Source organism: Hippoglossus stenolepis, chromosome 1 (genome assembly GCF_022539355.2).
Source record: "Hippoglossus stenolepis isolate QCI-W04-F060 chromosome 1, HSTE1.2, whole genome shotgun sequence".
Taxonomy (NCBI): Eukaryota; Metazoa; Chordata; class Actinopteri; order Pleuronectiformes; family Pleuronectidae; genus Hippoglossus; species Hippoglossus stenolepis.
The window spans coordinates 21,447,508-21,467,648 of NC_061483.1; the positions used below are offsets into that span (position 1 = coordinate 21,447,508).

The window sequence follows — 20,141 nt, forward strand, 5'->3', positions numbered from 1 at the left end:
TCGGGGAACTTTCTATTCATCCAGTTCACGGTCATGAAGACAGGCATTGGCAGCCCCTCAACTGCATGTGTTATAAGTGTGGTAGAAAACAAAGCAGCCAAAATAAACCAATGTGCTCTGGGTGTTGCTGGACACCTACCTGCCAAGAGCACATTCACAGTCCTGCTGGTGAGGGCTCCAGCGGCACTGGCACTCATGCAGCTGTAGCCCCCCTCCAACCTCTGGGCGGGCTGGCCGTCCTTGGAGGTCGGCAGCAGGAGGAGGGATCCGTTAGCCAGATACTGCAGGTGATGCCCCTCCGGAGGCAGGGTCTGGCCATCCTGGAGCCAGGTGACATTGAAAGGTGTCTCGCTGGCCCCCAGATTGCAGTCCAGCAAGAGGGGCAAACCTGGTTCCAACACTACATGGCTGGGCCCAGCCCCACAGCTCAGCTCCACGGAAACAGGCTTTTCTGTGTGGGAGAAAGGAAGGAGAGTTTGTTAGCTGTGCAACATTGTAGGTTCAGTTAGGGTCATCTTCACTCTTAAACATATGGCCCTCTAGTTTCACTCTCTCTGTGTTTGTCAGTATAATTTGATTATAACAAGAATGCCCCGAGCTCCAAAGTAACACTTTTGTTTTTATTACTCTATAAACACTATCACAGTTCAACTATACATTTAATATTACATGCTTTTTATACATAGCTCTTATTACTGTCACTTCCTTACACCTGTTTCATTTGTCATATTTGGCTTTTTTGCCAACTTTATCCGTTTCTGGCTTTGGCAATTTGTCATTTTGCTGCAGAAATTCCATAGAGTCAATAGCACTGGCAGCACAGATGGACAGGGGTGGTGCATTCCAGGCGCAGGGTGTTTTGGGGACAGCGAGAGGAGGCCAGAGGAGGAGGAGGAGGAGGAGGAGGAGGTGGAGGAGGAGCTCTGCAAATGAAATGAGTGCAGAAGCATGAAGGGATTTGTGTGTCAGCAGCAGGACATTAAAGTCAGAGGGAGAGGGGAAGTCCTGGGGTGAGTGATTGATGAGCTGGTGTGAGATGAGCAACAGCGTGCTACATAAACTGCAGTCCAAGGAGACCACAGCAATTTAACCCTGCACATACTTGAAGGTGGCTTATTTTTTTAATGGTTAACGTTTTTATAAAATCATATTTAATTGAATGCAAAGATAACCTTGAAATAAAGATGCAGATAATTAAATGGAAATAAATGCACTTGCACTGGTATCAGACAACACACGATCCGATTATTATTCCTTCCGCACGGTGCATCCAGATGTTTTAAGACGCTCACGGTTCTCTTGATCTCCTGTCTTTATCTTCACTGTATCTCACCCACACCCTTTCTGTCTTCGCCCTCTATTTTAAAACAGTAAATGCTGGGAAAAGTCCGTTTTAATGTGTTTCTGTGAAGAAAAAGATGGTGAGCTCTTAGGAAAGAGAGGATTAACGAAAAACAAAGAAGGAAAAGATCAAGACAGAACCAGAGATGGGAGATAAAAAGGACTGAACTTCAAATCTTTACTGACATGATGGTAGTTTATCCTTCATGAGGAGGACGGACAGAATTCGAAATATAAGAGGGCATGAACGTGTTAGGGTCCAGTAGACTACACATATTATTCTACACATGGATGATATTGTTAATGTTTTAATGTGCACATATTTCATTACACATGATGCAGTAACATCTGTTTTGTACAGTGGCCACAAAAAATGGAAAAGTTGAATGCTAAAGCCAGCACACAACTTCAAGTAACAACACAACTGCAGGTGCCAAAACAACTGCAAGTGACAAACAAAGGGCAAAAGTGACAACACAACTGCAAAATCCACAACACAACTGCCAGTGACAACAAAACTGCAAAATCCACAACACAACTGCCAGTGACAACAAAACTGCAAAAATCCACAACACAACTGCAAGTGACAACACAACAGCAAAAGCCACGACACAACTGCAAAAAGCCACAACACAACTGCAAAAGCTACAACACAACTGCTTAGAGCCAAAACACAACTGCAAAAGCTACAACACAACTGCTTAGAGCCAAAACACAACTGCAAAACCTACAACACAATTGCTTAGAGCCACAACACAACTGTAAAAGCTATAACACAAGTGCAAAGGTGACAAAAAACTAAAACAACACAAACACAGACGATGAAAGAAGAAGATAACGAGGATCAGGGAGTGAAAGCCCATTGGATCTACACTCAGATGGTAGCGGTGTTGTTGTTTTTTTGTGTGGTGGAAAACCGATTGAAGCGTTTATAATCTGTATTTGATTATCATTTTATTTGACTTTTTGCATTTTAAAGGTTCTTAAGGTTCTCTAGGTAAAAGTGCTCATTAGTGTAATATGTTGCATTACATACCGTGTAATACATGGGCTTACAAATTAGTTGCAGCTGCAGAAATGGCCACTTGTTTATTTCCTCCTGTAAAACCGGATTTGACTCTAGCTGACAAATAGTGTGAATTGAGGTTAATTCAAATGAAATGTCTTTTACATGAAGTCATTACATGATTTCACATGTGCCCGTGTAAGTCATCTCATTTAATCTACCCCCTCTACACTTCATTTGACAAACCGCTTTGTGAATCCAGCTTAGGAAACACTATTTTCTCACAGAGACAGACACACACACACACACACACACACACACACACACACACACACACACACACACACACACACACACACACACACACACACACACACACACACACACACACACACACACACACACACACACACACACAGGTTTCTTTCAGCTTCTCTCTCTCTCTCTCTGGCGTTGGATTAATTAAGTTAATGGGAGATGGAATTTTTCCCTTGATTAAATGAGGCCTGACCCCCCACCATCACTTCCTGATGAAGAGGCTGGGCAATGCTGAAAAAAGCTACTGCACTTTTCTCTGGGCACACACAAAAACACACACACACATACAAATACACACACCTGCCACGGAGACAACATACATATGCACACACAGACCCATGCAAGTAAAGGACTCTCAAATATGCACGCAATCTTGTAGGAGCAGAAACACTTGCACACAAGCGCGCCCAAAAACACACACACTAACACACTTCACCTCCCTGGCTCCTCTCTTCCTCTCTCCTTATTTCAACTAATTAGCTTTCATTAAGTCATTAAACCGTTAGCAGCCATTTCCCAGCCCCCTGTCAATGGTTTCACTTAGCAAGAGGTGGGGATCATTCTGGGTTGGATATGGAAGCCATTATGTTTCTGAAAACTGGAAAAAGATGTGATAAGGTAAAAGCAAAACAGGGGGGAAAACGCAGGAAAGCATTGATTTTCTTTGTATTAAGACAAAGAAACATGTTTAGAAGCAAATGCTAGCACGACTATCCTTTAAAAGAGTTAAGGTCAGCACCCAGTATCACATATTTCAAGTTGTGGTCTTTTCATTTGGGAGTAAAACGCACCATATTCACACACATATGCACCAGGAGCCTCGACGTGCCCTAGATTTGCAGCAGCACACACAGTAAATTACATACAGGCGGATGTGTACCCACACAAACACCCATTTCACAAAGGCAGACACATACACAAGCGCACCGTGACTGCCGGTGTCTCATGAGGACACGGCGTGGTGAAGAGGAGGGGATGTGTGAAGTGGCCATTTTGCCATTTAACTGTACAAGTGGGAGCCGATGGAAGGACAGGGTACACACTCCGGGAGACAGCAGCGGCTGTGCGCTCTCGCTGAGCTGTAGTGAATGGATTGGGATGGCACCACGCCAAGAGGTTCATAGCTTTCTCTGGGTGGAGAGAGGACAGCGGTTTGCAAAAGGCAGAGAGGATGAAATAGAGATTAAAGGACGACAGGAGATGGAATCAAACACGTTCAACAAAATAAACTTGCCGATGATTAAGACACTGGCTCTCTCCCCGATCTGGATTTGTAATAGCTCTCTAATAATGCCAACAGCAGTAATGAGGATGAAGAACAAATATAGCAGTGGTATGATCCCCTTAATTTTATTATAAATCACCATGTTGCTGCTGGATATCAGATGGATAAATGGATGGACTGCAGGGTGATTTTGCAAAACAAACTTTTTTGTTTGGGGGCTTCTCTTTCACACGTGAACAAAATAATTTAACAAACAGCTTCCAGAGAGCCGATTTTCTAAATTGAGGTTTCTCCGTATCCGTGTGTCAATGTGCAACAGAGTGTTTGGGAAATGATGACATCACAGCTTTGTTCACACGTGCCATACAAGACAACAACGATGGCGGCTACAATGTTGACAGGAGAATAAGCTCAATGAACATGCCCACAATGTTAGTTCTGTGGTATGATGGATAGTTGGTGTAGACTTTATCACCCCCGGCCTGGCATGCTTTTTTGACTGTTTGTAGTTGTCTCTTGTCCTTGTCTGGATGGAGACATTTGGAGTCATTTGGAGGAGGTGTTTTTTTTAAAGAAGAGGCAATTAGCAGAACATTTCTTTGAAAAAACCTCTGTATTGAATTGTAGACCTTGCTATCCTGAGCACAACAAAAAACACATAAGAGATACAAATGAAAAGCGCCTAGGCAAAGAAACACTCTCTGTCACTCTTAAAAAAAAATAAAAGACAAAAAAATCCGGGGCAGGTGGAGAAACGAGGACGGCAGACCTCTCTATACCATCTACACTTAGTTCGCAGCTCCATTCCTGTTAATGGATCACCTATTCACAAAAATACATTTGGGGGGAAAAGGAGAAAGAGGAGGAGCAGGCAGGAGAGTGACCCAGCACAGGGACAATTTCTTCACCCGGTCCAGCTCACTGTCATCAGAAAATGGACGCCCCATGACCCTGAGGCCACAGCTCAGGTTTCCACCGCCTCTAACGTGAAGCGATACAATAGCTCATGTCTGTCGGGATGTCGAGATATGCACAAAGAGGCTCTGCTGAAAGGGTCCAAAAACGGGTGCTTCAGGAAATAAGGTGAACTTTGCTCCTAAAGCTGTTACCCAAGGACAACATACAGTGGTGCTTTTTCTTGGGTAGTACAGTGGTGATCATGTCCTGAGGGGCATGATCCTGGTTTTTAACAATCGGGTATATTAAAAGCAAAACGTACGACTGCAATTTCAACATAATACACTAAAAGCAAATGGTTTTTACAGACATCCCGGCTCAGACACTATATTTGCAAATGTCCACATGCTAGGATGCTCACACGTTGCTTGGCAGGTGATAACATCTTAGTTCAGTATTTTAAGAAAATCATCAAAAATATTCATATCCCCGGTGATATATTTGGAACACTTTCAATCAAAGGTTCCAGTTGATTTGTGCCACCTTCTTCAGGAAAAGTAATGACTTCAGTATCATCCAGTGACTCTTATTCATTTGACAAAAGTAGCACGGGAAACCGTTCCCATTTTACAAGGTACAAAAAAAAAGTCGACCTCCTTCCAAAATAGAAATCTCTTTTTTGTTGTGTGTGAAAAATCTTGACACCCCAGTGTACTAAGCCCTTCAAAGTCAAACACCATGCTAATCTAACTGTTTTAGCATGCAATCATTTGTATATTATCACTTAACACAATTAACAGCTGAGTCTGACAAGGATGTCATGAGTTCCATAGGTCTGTGGCTACAAATCACAAAAGTACAACATTTTTGTACAAATTAATTTTGAACAGATGTTGCAGTTTAAAGAAAAGTTCAAGTTAATGTATCCTGAACAGAACAGATATAAGTTCATGGTAATCCATCCAAGAGTTATCAACATGTCTTTAAAGGGAAGTCAGGGGTAATCCTTTGGAAACCATAAACACGTGTACAAGACATCATGACAATCTATCCAATCATTCTTATATTTCAGTCTCGACTAAAGTGACCTGATTTTCAAACCTCCCAACCAGGACCATTGGGACCCATGCATGCACTCATGTGGGCACCTCTGCATGCACCACTGTTCTCATCAGGGTAAGGGACAGTTGAGGGCTTTCTCTTTCACACCCAGTGAAGCTTTGGAAGAAGCCATCCTTCCATGTTCTGTGTTTAAATGGGATTAGGTAATAATGAGTGGGACAGAACATGATAAACATATGTAAGCGCTGAAGTGTAACAGTACAATATAATTATAATTTGGATTGTTGTTTCACCGAGACAGTTTGGCACTAAATGTGGAACAATGACATATACAGAATTTTTAGATATTTTTAAATAAAAAATAACGGACAAACTAGAACATCTGGCTACCACGGTTTAGACCGAGGTGGTGGACAGACCACCACCACACTGATATTGACATTCATAAAGGAACAACTCCAGCTGGACTGGGAGCTATCAAGTGCTAAAGTATTGCATGAACAAAAGCCAAGGTCACACATTTGAAAAAAAAAGGTGGAGAATGTGAGTTAAGAAATGGAAAGAGAGGAGACAAAGAAAGGGACCAAGCAGACTGAGCAGTGCAGATAAGATTGGAGCAGCCTTGAGACGCAATTGAAAGAGAGCAGCGAAATGTGATTACAGACACTTTTGTGAAGAGGGACCACTAAGCACTCAAAAGCTGTGATAACCAGATTGCCTTGTACATCTGCTAAATTGACACGGCGGCAGTAGATAATTGCACAAGTTCCTGCTGCATGATATCCGCAATGTCTTGTATTGTGCATAAAGGTGGTGAGTGTTGGGAAAAATGGGGTTGTAGGACATTACTTAAACCTTGATACAGGCTGAGTGGACAGGGACAGAATGATAGTACTGACCGGTGTGCAGCAGTGTGTGTCTGTGTGTGTGCCTGGAGGCCACCGACCAAAAATCAAACCAGGCTCAACAAGTGTCCAGCTGTTGTTACAGCAGTGTTTTCGTTTGAAAGTTCAATTACCAAACATTGACAAGAAAGTAAAAAAAAAAAAAAGCCCTGTCATTTGCTTGTGGCCCAAAAAAACAACCCGGTGTGTGAATAAATCGATATTGTGAGGCCACAGTTGTGATAATCTGAGAAGAGAGGCAGCTTGCAATAAAAACCCTGCAGGGACATAGAGACTCTTATGTTTCAGTGTTTGAGTGGAAATGCCTGAGCAGCGGCGAGAAACCACTGTTTATATTTAGACATTTATCTCGTGTATAGCTTCGTCTCTGGCTTTAAGGAGCTGTCTGAAACGTGCTGTGCATTTAATCCTATTTATGAGCTTTAATTGCACATGATGCCAAATTAAGAAAAAACGCTCCGTTTTCCAGACAAGCAGAGATTCATACGGAGGGCGAAACATTTCACTGACTCCACAGTGAGGCTGTGAATCACTCAACAATCTGAACAGCTGTGGCGTTGGTTGTTAACCGTTCCAGTTGTGTTTTCTCCCATGATGATAGGCTACTGCAGAGCTCCTCCAACACCCTGTCATCCTAACCACAAACACACAATCACTTTCACTATAAGGGAGCTTCTTTTTTTTCTCTGACTAAGTTTTTTTTTTCTCCTGCAGGGTTCACTGAGTTTACACGTACAGAGCTGCACAATTAATAGAAAAGCACTGCTTTGATGGCTGCAAGTTTTTTCTCTGATGGAAAACTGTTGCAGGCATTTGTTTCAACTCTTTTGTTGCTGCTTTAGATTCCTGACCTCCAGATCATTTTTTTCACTTTTACTTAAAGCCAAACAAATCAAGACCATGACCATCTAATTACCTCCTTAAAGCATATTATTGACGTTTTAAGACGTTATTTCCACTATGGATTCATCTTGTGAATATTGTATTACCTCCACTAAGTACGTTATGTTTGCACCCCAATCCATTTGTTGGTTCGTATGTTTTTTGTTTGTAAGACAGATTACACAAAACAAACACTGACAGATTTTAGATTGGGGGCGGATCCATGCACACTTTTGTTTTTCCACATTGCAGCGTTTTTTCAACATTTTCACCCATTTCCCAGGGAATAGTTCATGGATCTTGGTGAAAAAATCACACATTAAGAGGACTGATGTCTGAGTGTGTGAATGTGTGGTTTAATTAAAGGGAACTGTTGTGCCTCGGCTGAGTGCCATTCAAAGTATCAATTGGTTGTTTTCCCTTATAAAAAGATGGCCATCACCATTTCTCAAAGCACTAGTTGACAAATTCCCCATCTTTTATTTTCGTATCTGTCTTTGAAGACTGATAAAACCGGCAGAAATTCACATTTGAGAAATGGAATCTATACATTTTTGGTGATTTTGCTCAAGTAATGAAACACTCACAAACTGCGACGTCATGCAGGGGCCGTCCTCTTGCAGCCAGAGTAACAGGAAGGGACAGGAAGGAGTTAAATGAAAAACGAGGTGTTGTGGTGAGACATACATGGCTCCTGGGTCAAACTAGACTTGTGTGAAAGAGAAAGGGAGCTGAGGATGAGGAGAGGGGGGGCACCAGTGCAGTCCCTCATGCCTCCTGCTCTACGTACACTGCTCATTCATCCCAGTCCTCCTCATCCAATCACAGAGCAACGTTCCCGCAGGAAGGACCTAACAGCAGCGTGGGGGCCTCCACATGGCCATGTCAAGTGCCAGGCCCACTTTCATGAGTCAACAAAGCGAGCAATAAAAACTAACACGGGAGTAAAACGGGAGATCTGAGTCAGAATCTGTGTATTCACGCAGCAGCACAATGAACAAACAGGAATGTGTGGCTGGGGGGGGGGGCACTGGTGCATGAGACTGGGAACACACTCCCAGTGTGCAGGGCAGAAAGACATACTGGGAGGTATTCTATGGAAAAAATAGACCAAAGATAGGAGACAGAAGAGTCCGAAAAAAAAATTCCTCATCCTTGAATTCTTGTAATGCTTGTATTTTAGGTTCAGGGTTGAGCATCTTACCCAAGGTCAGGATGATAAATGAAATATGTGAAGGTGTCGTGCACTGAGCAAGCAGGCTTTACATATTAGGCTCACACTAGGTTCTCAATGATTACATTTTTACATCATTGATGTTAGCGAGATGTGCTAATCTGTGAGTAATATACTGCATCTACGTAAATGAGAAGGGTGTGTGTACGCTCAAATGATTTTTAAACCTCTGTCGTTTATTGTATGATGGCTGCATGTACGCATTTAAAGAACAGCCCTCCATTGACATCTATGCATGTGAACCTCGTGACCTACCATACTGCTTTCTGTTTCTAGTTTGACCAATCACGTTTGAGCAGGCTTCGGTTGCCCGCTGACGTCAGTGTGGAGAGCAAAAGAGCCGGAACAAATGGACCGAAATGCACTAGGCTATCGATTCTTTAATTTATCTGCATTCATATGTGGATAGCTGTTAATAGAGCATAGCCAAAATGTTGCCTGGACCTAGAACACCTTTAAGAAGTATCGCAAACATTCAACTCATGCGATAAAATAAACTATAGTCAAACTGTAAACAGTGGCAAACAGAAGATAGAGTCTTGGTCTGGATATCCGTTGTCCACACCAGAAGCGCTAAAATATTGGCCATTGTCCCTTGAAACTAATTCCTTGTCTGACAATAGAGATTGTCTCAGATTGCCTGATCCTTGACCTGAACAACAATTCACATCTTACCTGTCACCTGTAGGACCTCAGAAATTAAGTTTTGCCTCATTAGGACCAAGCTTTGGTCCCATTAAGGTCTACTTGTACTCAGTGTTTATGCTGTGTTTAGGTCCTGAAGACGTAACAAAATTAATACACACACATAGATCAAACTACTTTAGCAGAATAAAAGATTGGTTGAACATTTTCAAGAAACAAAATTAATTTGTGGCTTGACATAATGATTCCATCTAAGCTTTACTGTAATGTTCTGTTTACTCATTACACAAAACATTGCTGTACCTTTAACTGATCACTCTTAACGTACAATTTACATTTCGATAATGTTTCAAACTGCCAGCACTGTCAATGAAGTTGGGATGGATGGAGCCTGTGCTAGAATTCAAATGAGGTTATGATTAGATCAGGCGGCTGCTGGATAAGTCTCGGATAATACAGAGTGAACCACCTACGGTGTAACTGTGACCCTGCCTCGAGGATCTGCTCAAAATCCCATCATGTACAGTTATCAGATACACGGTGTGGCAAACCTCAGTGACCTAGTAAGCCAAAAGGAGGGAATCGCACAATCTGTCTGAATTGCATCATTGTCATTTTGTAATATTAGTTTGTGCTCCTGGGATTAAAGAGCTGCTTCACCAAAAAAACCTAACCAAATCAAGAATATGTCATCACACATGAATAAAGGCAGCTCCATTGCCAGTAAAACACATACACAAAATTGAATTGCTGTTTCATAAAGCTTTTTTTTTTTTCACAAGCTATGCAAGCTAGAGTACTAGTTTATCAGATGGCAGAATTATAAAGCTTTTCCCCCATAGAGGAAGGTGGCGTAACAGCATGTTGCAAAATCAATCTTCACTTTATACATGAAACGTAGCTCGACTTGTCAGATGGGCTAAATTCCAAATCACCCACACGCCCATCTGTATAAATCCTGTCATGATAACATGATTTGCCGTGAAGAGTCAAAATGCAACTTTTGTATATCTAACACCCCCATGTGAAATCCAGAAGGCTATTATTATTATTATTTTAGATAGACAAACCCCAAAAAATGTCATTAGAAAACAATATAAGCTAGAACATGAACAACCTCATCTAAAAGATAACACAAATGTAATCATTCTTTTCATACTTGTATAATCTCTGTCGAAGGATTTAGATGGAAAGAAGAAATGTATTTCCTTTACCACAGATCTGACCCTGGCAAGTCATGAATACATACAGGTACTGAAAGGAAACACTCATTAGCTCATGAGGTCTCAGATATTCAGATATTTTGTAGCAGTCACACTATTTAGAACTGACAAAATACTCATCCACATCCCATGAGAGTAAATCATTCGATTTCACTGCAGACAAAATGGAGCGTGAGACTTCTATTGCATTCACACAAACACCCCTGTGCTTAAGATTGCCTCCCTGGCAGCATGAAAAGGCGCACACAGGGCACCATGAAAAATCAACATATTCACTGCACAAATATACCCAGCTGAAACTCAGCCCAAGGCATCTTTAAATAATATGCATCCTAATTTAGCATGGACTCTCTGGGGAGCAGATCAAGATACACTCACAAATCGCAGCTGATGCACCAACACTAACACACAAGCAAGCACACAGGGTGTATGTCCCTCTGCGAACACAAACACACACACACACACACACACACACACGCAGATAATTAATTTATGACTAATATGTAATGAGCTATTCTCCACAGGCGCTGCTGTCCAGCGAGCGCCGGTCTCAAGTCTCAAGAGATGTGAGGATGTATGTTCGCAGAATTACTGAATGAGGAAGTGGGATGAGGGAAGTTTGAACACAGGGAAAGTTCAAATGATGCTAACAACTAGAACATAGTAATTAAAAGCACTGTTTACATCAGTACATTATTTAAAAATCAAATTGCCTTAGGTTATTAAGTTGGTGTGTTCAGTACAAGACATTGAAGAATAGAAGTTACTATGCCAGTTTGAAAACCCCAACCTGGAATGGTTTAATGTACGACGTTAACGTATACCATTTTGGGTGTTGTCTTTGTAATTTTGCAAAAAACTACAACTCCATCCTGTTAACACTCAGATCGTCGTCAAACTGTTGGTAACAATCATATGTCGATGTTGCAAACTGCTGTGAGAACTCCAATAGGGCATTATTATTTGATTAAGATGTATACATGTCTACACAATGCAAATAGGGTCAGAATACTCCAGGTCTTAATAAGATCACGATCCTATTCAATTCAATTGTATTGTATAGTGCCAAATCATAATATACATTATAACATAATGTACATTCTAGTCATCAGAAAATTCTGAAACGGCAGTGTCTTTTTCAGACTATTGGCTTAGGGTAAATATTGTAATAATGTAAACACAGTGAGTGAGATGAAAACAGGCACGGAATCATTTATTTATATCAGAACTGCATCAGGTATTAGCTACATAGAGCAAGAGTAAGGGTCAATGCACTACAGTCAGTGTACATCCCACTGCAAATTCAGTGTTTAATATTCCGTAGCTGCTGCTATACGGGAGGTTGAACAGCTGGCCCTTCGCTGTAGACACAACAACCTGGAGCTGAACCCAGTCTGAACATTCAGAATGACGGTACAGTTCAGGAGGAGACGTACACAACGCTAATCAGGTGAACTAAAGGTGGAAGTAACCATTTGATTCACTCATTAAAAAGGGGATATTCTGTCTGCAGTGGCTGAGGAAGTTCAACCCACAACAAAAGCTCCATTTGTTAGTCTTTATGTTTTTAAGTACACCCACAGCGCCCCAGCATGCTGGGCACGCGCTCATGGCCAATAAACTTAATTCAAATGCTAGTTATACAGATAAAAATGTTTGAGGATGACCTCCAAAAGTACCACTACCACTTGATCAATGGTATACTTCTATTGCCGGATGAAATAATCAGACCAAAGCAGTCAGCTGAGAGATAACCAGCAGAAACTGATACCAAGCAATACAGGGAACTTACTGTATGAAAGCAGCTCCTAGTGCAATCATTCGGTTTACCAACTCAGAATAACATGAGCTGTCAGTTCACTAATGTGATTGATATAAACAGTGTAAGATGCCGGACACCATGTAGATATAAAGTAAATGCCTAACCCAGGAACATAATCCATCATCTACGAAGCCAAATGAGTTTTAATCAGATTATTTGGCAGACTAACCCGAGATCAACAATTAAGAGAATATTGAATTTATATTCAAACGGTTGCATGGAAAGAAAACTCCAAATGCCCATGCTGCTTTGTTCCTGCTGCAAGTGTTACGCAACGTTAGCCATAAATATATATGTCAGATTTGTCAGCTTATTGCTGAGCACAGCCACTTTCTATTTCAAATTTCAAGCTGCAATGATGATGCAAGTGTGTGATCACTCAGGTTTGTTTTGGTATATTGTTGGAACTGTCCGACAATCAATTATTTATTAAGCACATTTCAGCGTTTGGCCTGCTTCACTCCACATTGCCCTAGTGTTTTGACAGCCCTGTAGCTTGAAGGCAACACAGTGTAAGAAAACACAGAAGGAGAGGATTATTCGAAAATAAACCAATTCCTTTTACACGTCAGCTGTGAAACGTTTGTTCCACATCTGGCGAGTTACAGCACAGGTAGGAGTGTCATGCGTCATGAGCGCGTTCCACTTTATCACAGTTAGTGATGCAAGTTTTGTAACGGTGAGAGGACTGTGCTGCAGACTGGTATTTGTGCATTTTGTGCTTAAACTTGCATTTTAAATGTCACGACAAACCACCTTCTTCAGACTTTTTTTGCATTTTAACACGCCAACTTCGCTGTATTTAAAATATCTTCATTTGAGACAGTGCAGAGTCAAAAATGTAACCCCTTGTGCAACTTTTACATCTCCATGATATTTAAGTTGGAGGATGGACTTTGCCCCACAGCACCATGTTGGAGTGTGTGGAACAAATGGTTGACTCAAAAACACAGTTCCCTCCCACCACCATGGCTAACGTTGCACAGGGTCACTCCAGCAGCTGGATTCCTACAGGCTCAATTTCCTCGGGTGTTCCATGGAAATATCAACTTTGTATGAAACAGGCCGCTGAGATGACACTGTCTGACCTCAGAACACTGGAGGAATCACATTGTAACAAACTCAGAGATAACGTGTGGAGTTGTACCGACATTTATCTGTTTTATAATAATACAAAAAAAAGGAATTTAATCCGTCCCAGAACTGATCAAGCAGAGGTAGTCTGAGGGGATTTCAAAGCAAGCTAAAAATAAGACTTCAGCAGCGTGGTGTCGTTGACAGGCAGGTTCAAACTCTTCGCAGGCTCGTCAAGAGCATGTGAGCAAACGCTGCTCATTTAGATATGAGGATATAACTTCGTCTGTCTGTACAATGCTACGTTACAAGTTTATCCAGGGACGACGAGGCTACGATGAAAACATGATCTTATCAATTAGTCCTGGGTGGAGAAGCTGAGAAGAGATGCAGGCGAACGCCAGAAGAAACTGCAAGTTTTATTTCCAAGCTCATTTCCGAGATCAGTTCCTAACTTGTCAAGCTGAAGGGTCCTCATTTATTATTAGACATTAAAGTCACACTCCACTCACGTTCTTCACTTTTACTCAGTTGAATTTCACAAACTAAAATTAAAACAAAATCAACTGTAATCGTTGCTTGAAATCAAATATCATTAAATCCACTGCAACAGCAAAATGCCACTGGGACTCAAAAAACAATGTAGTTGAGGCTCATTAAAGGATAATTCACTCGTAACATTATTATATTACCACTCATTACAGTAGCACATGGAAGTAATAAAACATTTCTGTTGAACTGGTTAAAGAGTAGAAACATTTACCATTACACATATTTTTAAGTCAGCCCATCTCCTCCTGCACACAACATACTGAGGTATCTATCCATCAGCGTGATAAGGTGTCAGAGGACACTGAGAGTGATGAACCAATAGAATTATCAGAGCATTATCGCCTGAATCTGCAGCTCCCCTTGGCTTTACGGAGCTTCACAGTGCCTTTTAACTGGTTGCCAAGGCTAATGCCTGTTGTTTTCCTCTGGAAGGAGCTCGTGTGATAGAAGCCTGATGAGTCAGGGAAGGTTGTGACGTGACCGAAGAGACCCAATCAGCAAGCAGTTGCGAGCGTCTACGTCATTGTTTCCAAACATCTCCATTTCTGCCCGTCTATATTAAAGATGGCCAGTCTATATATTTAATATATTAATATATAATATTAAAGTTTTCAAAACAATGCCTGTAGCTTTTCCAAACTTCTGCATTTTTGCAGCTCTAAAAGTCTGAGTAGTGGAGGCGCCAGATGGATCCATAGCAGAATTGATGCGTTTTCAAACAAAAATGTAGTAGCATGGATTTAGCCTTAGATTCACCACATGGCATAAAATAGTGAATGATAGCTTTGCTGCATAACTCCTGGATCTGTGAATAAGGAACGTTTTGTTGGGTGTGGTTCTTTTTGGCCCTGCTCTCTCTGTGTCTGTGGTTTCCTGTAGGTTATCTGGAGTTTCGCCCATTGACATTCAGAATAAGCAGTTTAGACAATGGATGGTATTGGTACAAGGAAAGATAATGAATTTGAAGTACTCTCCTCCCTTAATCAAGGCATATTACACTGCAGTGGATATCTCACAACTACACAACTGTGTATATAAAGCTGGACAGTCCGGAAATAGCATCATATGAGCTCATTCAACTTTTGCTGGTACAGGAAAAGGGACACAAGACATTACCAGAATGTCACTCAGTAGAGTGCATACTTCCACCAAGGCCCAAAATATCACAGATTTCCTTTCATCAAGATACTTGAGTTATTCTCTGGGCCCTGTCTCATAATGTTAAAGAGGGTGAGGAAAAGGTCCTGGATCCAACCCCTGATCTGGATCCGCACCAATTTGAATGGGTTCTTTCCTGACCCACACCACATCCTTCCACCAAACCCTCTTTGATTCAACAAACAAACAGACAGGGGTGAACACAGAACCTCCTTGGCAGAGGTAAGAATTAGAACTGCACAGTTATTCATGGGGACAATAAAAAGAAAAGCATCTGTACTTCTGCAAAGATTTTGATCACAGAGAATCGAGAATAATGCAGGAAATTTGGTTAATGGACTCATTATTCTCATATCCCCCGCCTCCACTTCATCATGCAACTGTGTTTACAATTTTCATGTGCGTATAAAAAAGAGCAAAGGCGATAATCACATTCATTTGCTCATAAATTCTTGCAGGACTACAGATGTTTTTCTTTTTATTGTCTCCATTAATAACTGTGCAGTGCTTCATGGGATGTGAACACGCAGACACTCACACTCACTCATTTGCCAGAGATGTGTTAAGTGAGGCTGACATATTTTCATTTGATCTTTAGAACGGACAAGACAAGCTCTTTGTTTGTGGATGTAGCAATGGCCCTTGCCCTCGCACTCGCCCCACCAGCACCCGTCCAATTCATCCCTGTCCCAGAATCACCCCCAGCCCCCACTCACTACCAGCTTCAGTTCCCACCACCAGCAACACCCACGACATTCATGCTCCAGTTTCAAAACCTGGCAAAACACACACACACACACACACACACACACACACACACACACACACACACACACACACACACACACACACACACACACACACAAATAGAGCACAAGGAGAGAGACAGCAGACACCACGTCGCCCTCCATGACTGTGTTGTTCCCTAGTCTTGATGAATAATAATAACCAATGCAGAGTAATTATTTGTTAATAATACATACTAATTTGTTCATTTGATCACAAAGCATGATGCTGCTGTCAGCAGAGCTCATGAATACAAATGGGATTTTTTTTTTCCTCTGAAGCAAAACACTTTGATGGCAACTCTTAATTATTGCAGTGGATTTAAATCTGATTTGTTTACATTATTTTAAATAATCTATTCTTATATAAACGCGACATCTCATCAATTCCAAAGCGTTTGGTTTCGCCGAACAGACTGCCACAACTGTTTGGTACCAACTTTTCAGTGATAAATCTCGCAGTGCAAGTAAATCAATTTCCTCTTCGCTCTTATCGCCGGCGAACCTCTATCACAATCGCCATTTACCTGCCAGTGATTTCATCATCTGGATGTGATCGCCCCCAGTGTGGCACTCACTCTCCTGTCAGGAGGATCTCAAGGGGAGTAATTCCTTATTCTGTCTCTGCTGGAGTCTGCGGGCCATCGTAATCTCACTCTATATAAATTGTATCCGCTGACCTTCTACTACCATACAGATGGAAATCAAGGGGGCTTTACCTCTGGTTGCTTCCTTTTTGAGGCCTTTATTTGCATAATTGAACAATGACTAAGGGGACATAAGGGAAAGGATGGCACTTTGTATGTCTGTGAGAGGTGGTGTCTACCTGGACGTACTTTCTCAGAGAATATATCAGACAGATATATCCATTCTGACACATTTGACTTTTCAACAACACCACACCAACCCCTGTGCACAGTATTGCTTCATTTCTCATCACTGTGGGTTGAGACCACTGCAGAGCATGACATACCGGGGCTGAAGCAGCAGCATATCAATGTTGCGAGTGAACCCCATGCAGACACAAGAGGAGGGTAAAATTAGGAATGAAACACTTCGAATAGTGCAACAACTGTATTCACTAAACACAACTACTCAACAGCTTTTCAATAAATATATCACGCAGAGGTTTTTTTAGCCTCCACAATAATGTAGAGCTGCAACCAATTATTATTTTCTTCATCAGTTGACCTGCACATTATTTTTCAACTGAATAATATATGTGTTACTACAAGGAGGTTATGTTTTAATCTACCACTGTCTGTTTGTAAAGCTGCTTTCAGACATACACTGAGATGCTCCGGACTTTGAGTAGTTTCTCCTTGCCCCCAGTAAAAACTCGACAAATTGTCCGAATGGGCCCAAATGAGAACACAGCAGAAGATCCACCCCAGGATTGTAACAACAGATGCAAAAATGAAAAATAACAAATATGTCAGGATGAAAAAAACGGTAGACACCAAGCAGACACCAACAAAGATGTCAAGGGAGTTTTTGGTGCTAAGGGCTGACACCCGTGTCGATGTGCTGTAAACCAAAACACATGATCTCAGCAGCAGAATTAATACTTTACATCCTGCCTCTAACCTATTACTCTTACTATTATAAATTTTCTGCAAATTAATTGCAGATCCAAATAAAAATCTGGATCTAGTGAATGTATATGTGGTTCCATAAGCAGACTGTACATGGCATCCTCAGAATCATGTTTCATGTCAACATGAGAGTAAAACCCTAGTCAAGACAATAGTAGTGATTACAGGGCAAACAATAGCAGCAAATTCAAGAAGCTGTAACCAGATATTCTTTGGTGGTTTTTGCTTGAAAAATCCCCCCACACAAATAATCAACTATCAAAAATAATCATTTCAGCACAAGCTGTAAACCAAACAGCAACGATTTCAAGATATGTCTTCAGCAGTAATCTCATCGATCCAAATGTTTGAGCAGCCCGAGTATGAACGCCAGCTCTTGGAGCGCTCAAACCAAAGAAGATAAATCATAAAGTTTCATCGTGTGCTCTCTCTCTCTCTCTCTCTCTCTCTCTCTCAACACATACACCTGTCAATGCTGGGTTGCTTAAACTGTAACTGCTGCCACACAGTTAAAACTTGACAGCAGAGCACTCCGATATGACAGTTGAGCACAGTTTGCACAGTGCGATGACAGCTGGTTGCTTTTCACCCGTTTCACTCCCTACAGATCTGTGCAAATGTAACTTGGGCAACACGCTGCAGGTAATTGGTCTGATTTGCTTGGCGACATCACTTCTGTTGCTTCTAATCTGCCTCTTCACCTGCAGCCTGGTTCAGTGATTTCTCACTGGCATGCACGACTGTTGTCAGGTGTCATTCCACAGGACAAACAGGAGGCAAACACGATAGCTTAATAAAGTTTTTCAGAAATGGAGAGCATTGGCAGACATTTATTAATATCGCATCTTCTTTGAATCATTTTCTACATTTAACTGAACAGATTCCACTGATATATTCTACATGGGTCTTTGTCATGTAAATCCTCTGGCTAGTCTCTCACCCACTCCTTGTCTCCTGTGTGGGCAGACTTTTCCTCTCTCTCCAATTCGCAGCTCCAGTGCATCATCTCTCCCTGTGTAACTTTATGATTTGTTTATGTCTTTGTTTTCACACACTCTTGACTCTCTGAGCCAGTGGCCCAAAACCAGACGTCCCAAGGAGCAGAGCAGCTCAAGATCATCCCACTAAGAGGAAGAGTTCGGACTATGTTTGTGGGCAAAGCAACACTTTAAAGACTGTTTCTTCCAGGAGGCTCCACACAAACATTACATCCTATAATGAGCCCTGTTCCTGCCGCTTGATCCCATACTTCCCCCCCCCCTGGCCCAGTGCAAACCCCTCTGGCCGCCCTGTGGCAGCATTCAGAGGCTGCTCCCTGAGCAATGTGCTGCGACTTGGTATAAAGCCTCGCAGCGCGTCCTGGGAGAGAGAGAGAGAGAAAGAGAGAGAGAGACACCCATGAAGTGACAGCACACCACTATAGCCCATAAGCCCCGGAGAGGCCACATGAGGTGAGCGCGGTATTATTACACGGGAGATGAGGGGTGGTAGATATCGGACCGTGCAAGGTGCAAATCCACCCAGTGTGGCCCCTCTCCTCTCCTCCCCTGCCCACTTAGTTGTGAGTAACTGCACTTTAGTGGCCCGCTGCCTCACACATGCACTCCACTGTGGAAGAACAAAAAGAAAAAAACCCCACACATGATTGAAAGTGTGCGCTTTTTTACCTTGCTCGGATGGACCAGAAAGCAGCGAAAGAAGACAGAGCAGCCAAATAGTCTCCACCGCCATGTACAGCCTTTGATTTCCACCAGCGGGGCAGCAGCGTGCGTCTATACAACGAGCGGCTATACCGTTACAGCGACATGCATATGTAGGAATCCGCTATTGTGTCCTCCGGTGGTGCGTAAAAGAGAAAAAGAGTCGAATGTGGCGCTCTCTGCTCCACGCGCTCCTCCGGCTCCTCTCCCCACAACACGGCTGCGTTAGTCAGGGGCAGAGCCGTCGTGTCTCTCGGCGCTCCAACGCCATGTTGCGAACGAATGTTAGGAGTGTGTGTGTGTGTGTGTGTTGGCTGCTGGTCCACACACTCACATGCATGCACGCACGCGCGCACGCACGCTCGCCAGACACTGGCTGGCTGCTCGTCGCTGGAGTCCTGAAAAGCTGCTGGTGATCCGAACACACACCCCTCCTGCTTTTTGTTCGGCTCCATGCCTTCCACCAACAACTCAGGAGGGGGATCGACGCAAAGAGCTGCTCACACACTTCATATCAAATTTGTCAAAATGTATATTTTACCCAGGCGCCCCCCTCTCTCGTTCTCTTTCTCTCTCTGTGTCTCTCTCCCTCTCAGTGTGTGTGTGTGTGTGTGTCTGGGACGATGGATTGCTTATAGCGTAATGTGCTTCATTCTGTGCGAGAGCAAAAAAAAACCAAGTGTGGTGAATGGTCTCTATCTGTAATGACTGCTAATA

General features: G+C 42.4%; 1 protein-coding gene across 1 annotated transcript in view; it reads right to left on the reverse strand.

The window, feature by feature from the left end:
- Nucleotides 1-19,861, reverse strand: part of igdcc4 (immunoglobulin superfamily, DCC subclass, member 4) — a 53,237-nt gene extending 33,376 nt beyond the window's left edge. Inside the window, exons 1-2 of the mRNA XM_035151875.2 lie at nucleotides 19,392-19,861; nucleotides 140-451 (exon numbers count right to left, since the gene is read on the reverse strand). Of these exons, the coding sequence (XP_035007766.2) occupies nucleotides 140-451; nucleotides 19,392-19,455 (376 nt within the window). The 5' untranslated portion in view covers nucleotides 19,456-19,861. The remainder of the gene's footprint in view (nucleotides 1-139; nucleotides 452-19,391) is intronic.
- Between the last annotated feature and the right edge of the window lie 280 nt (nucleotides 19,862-20,141).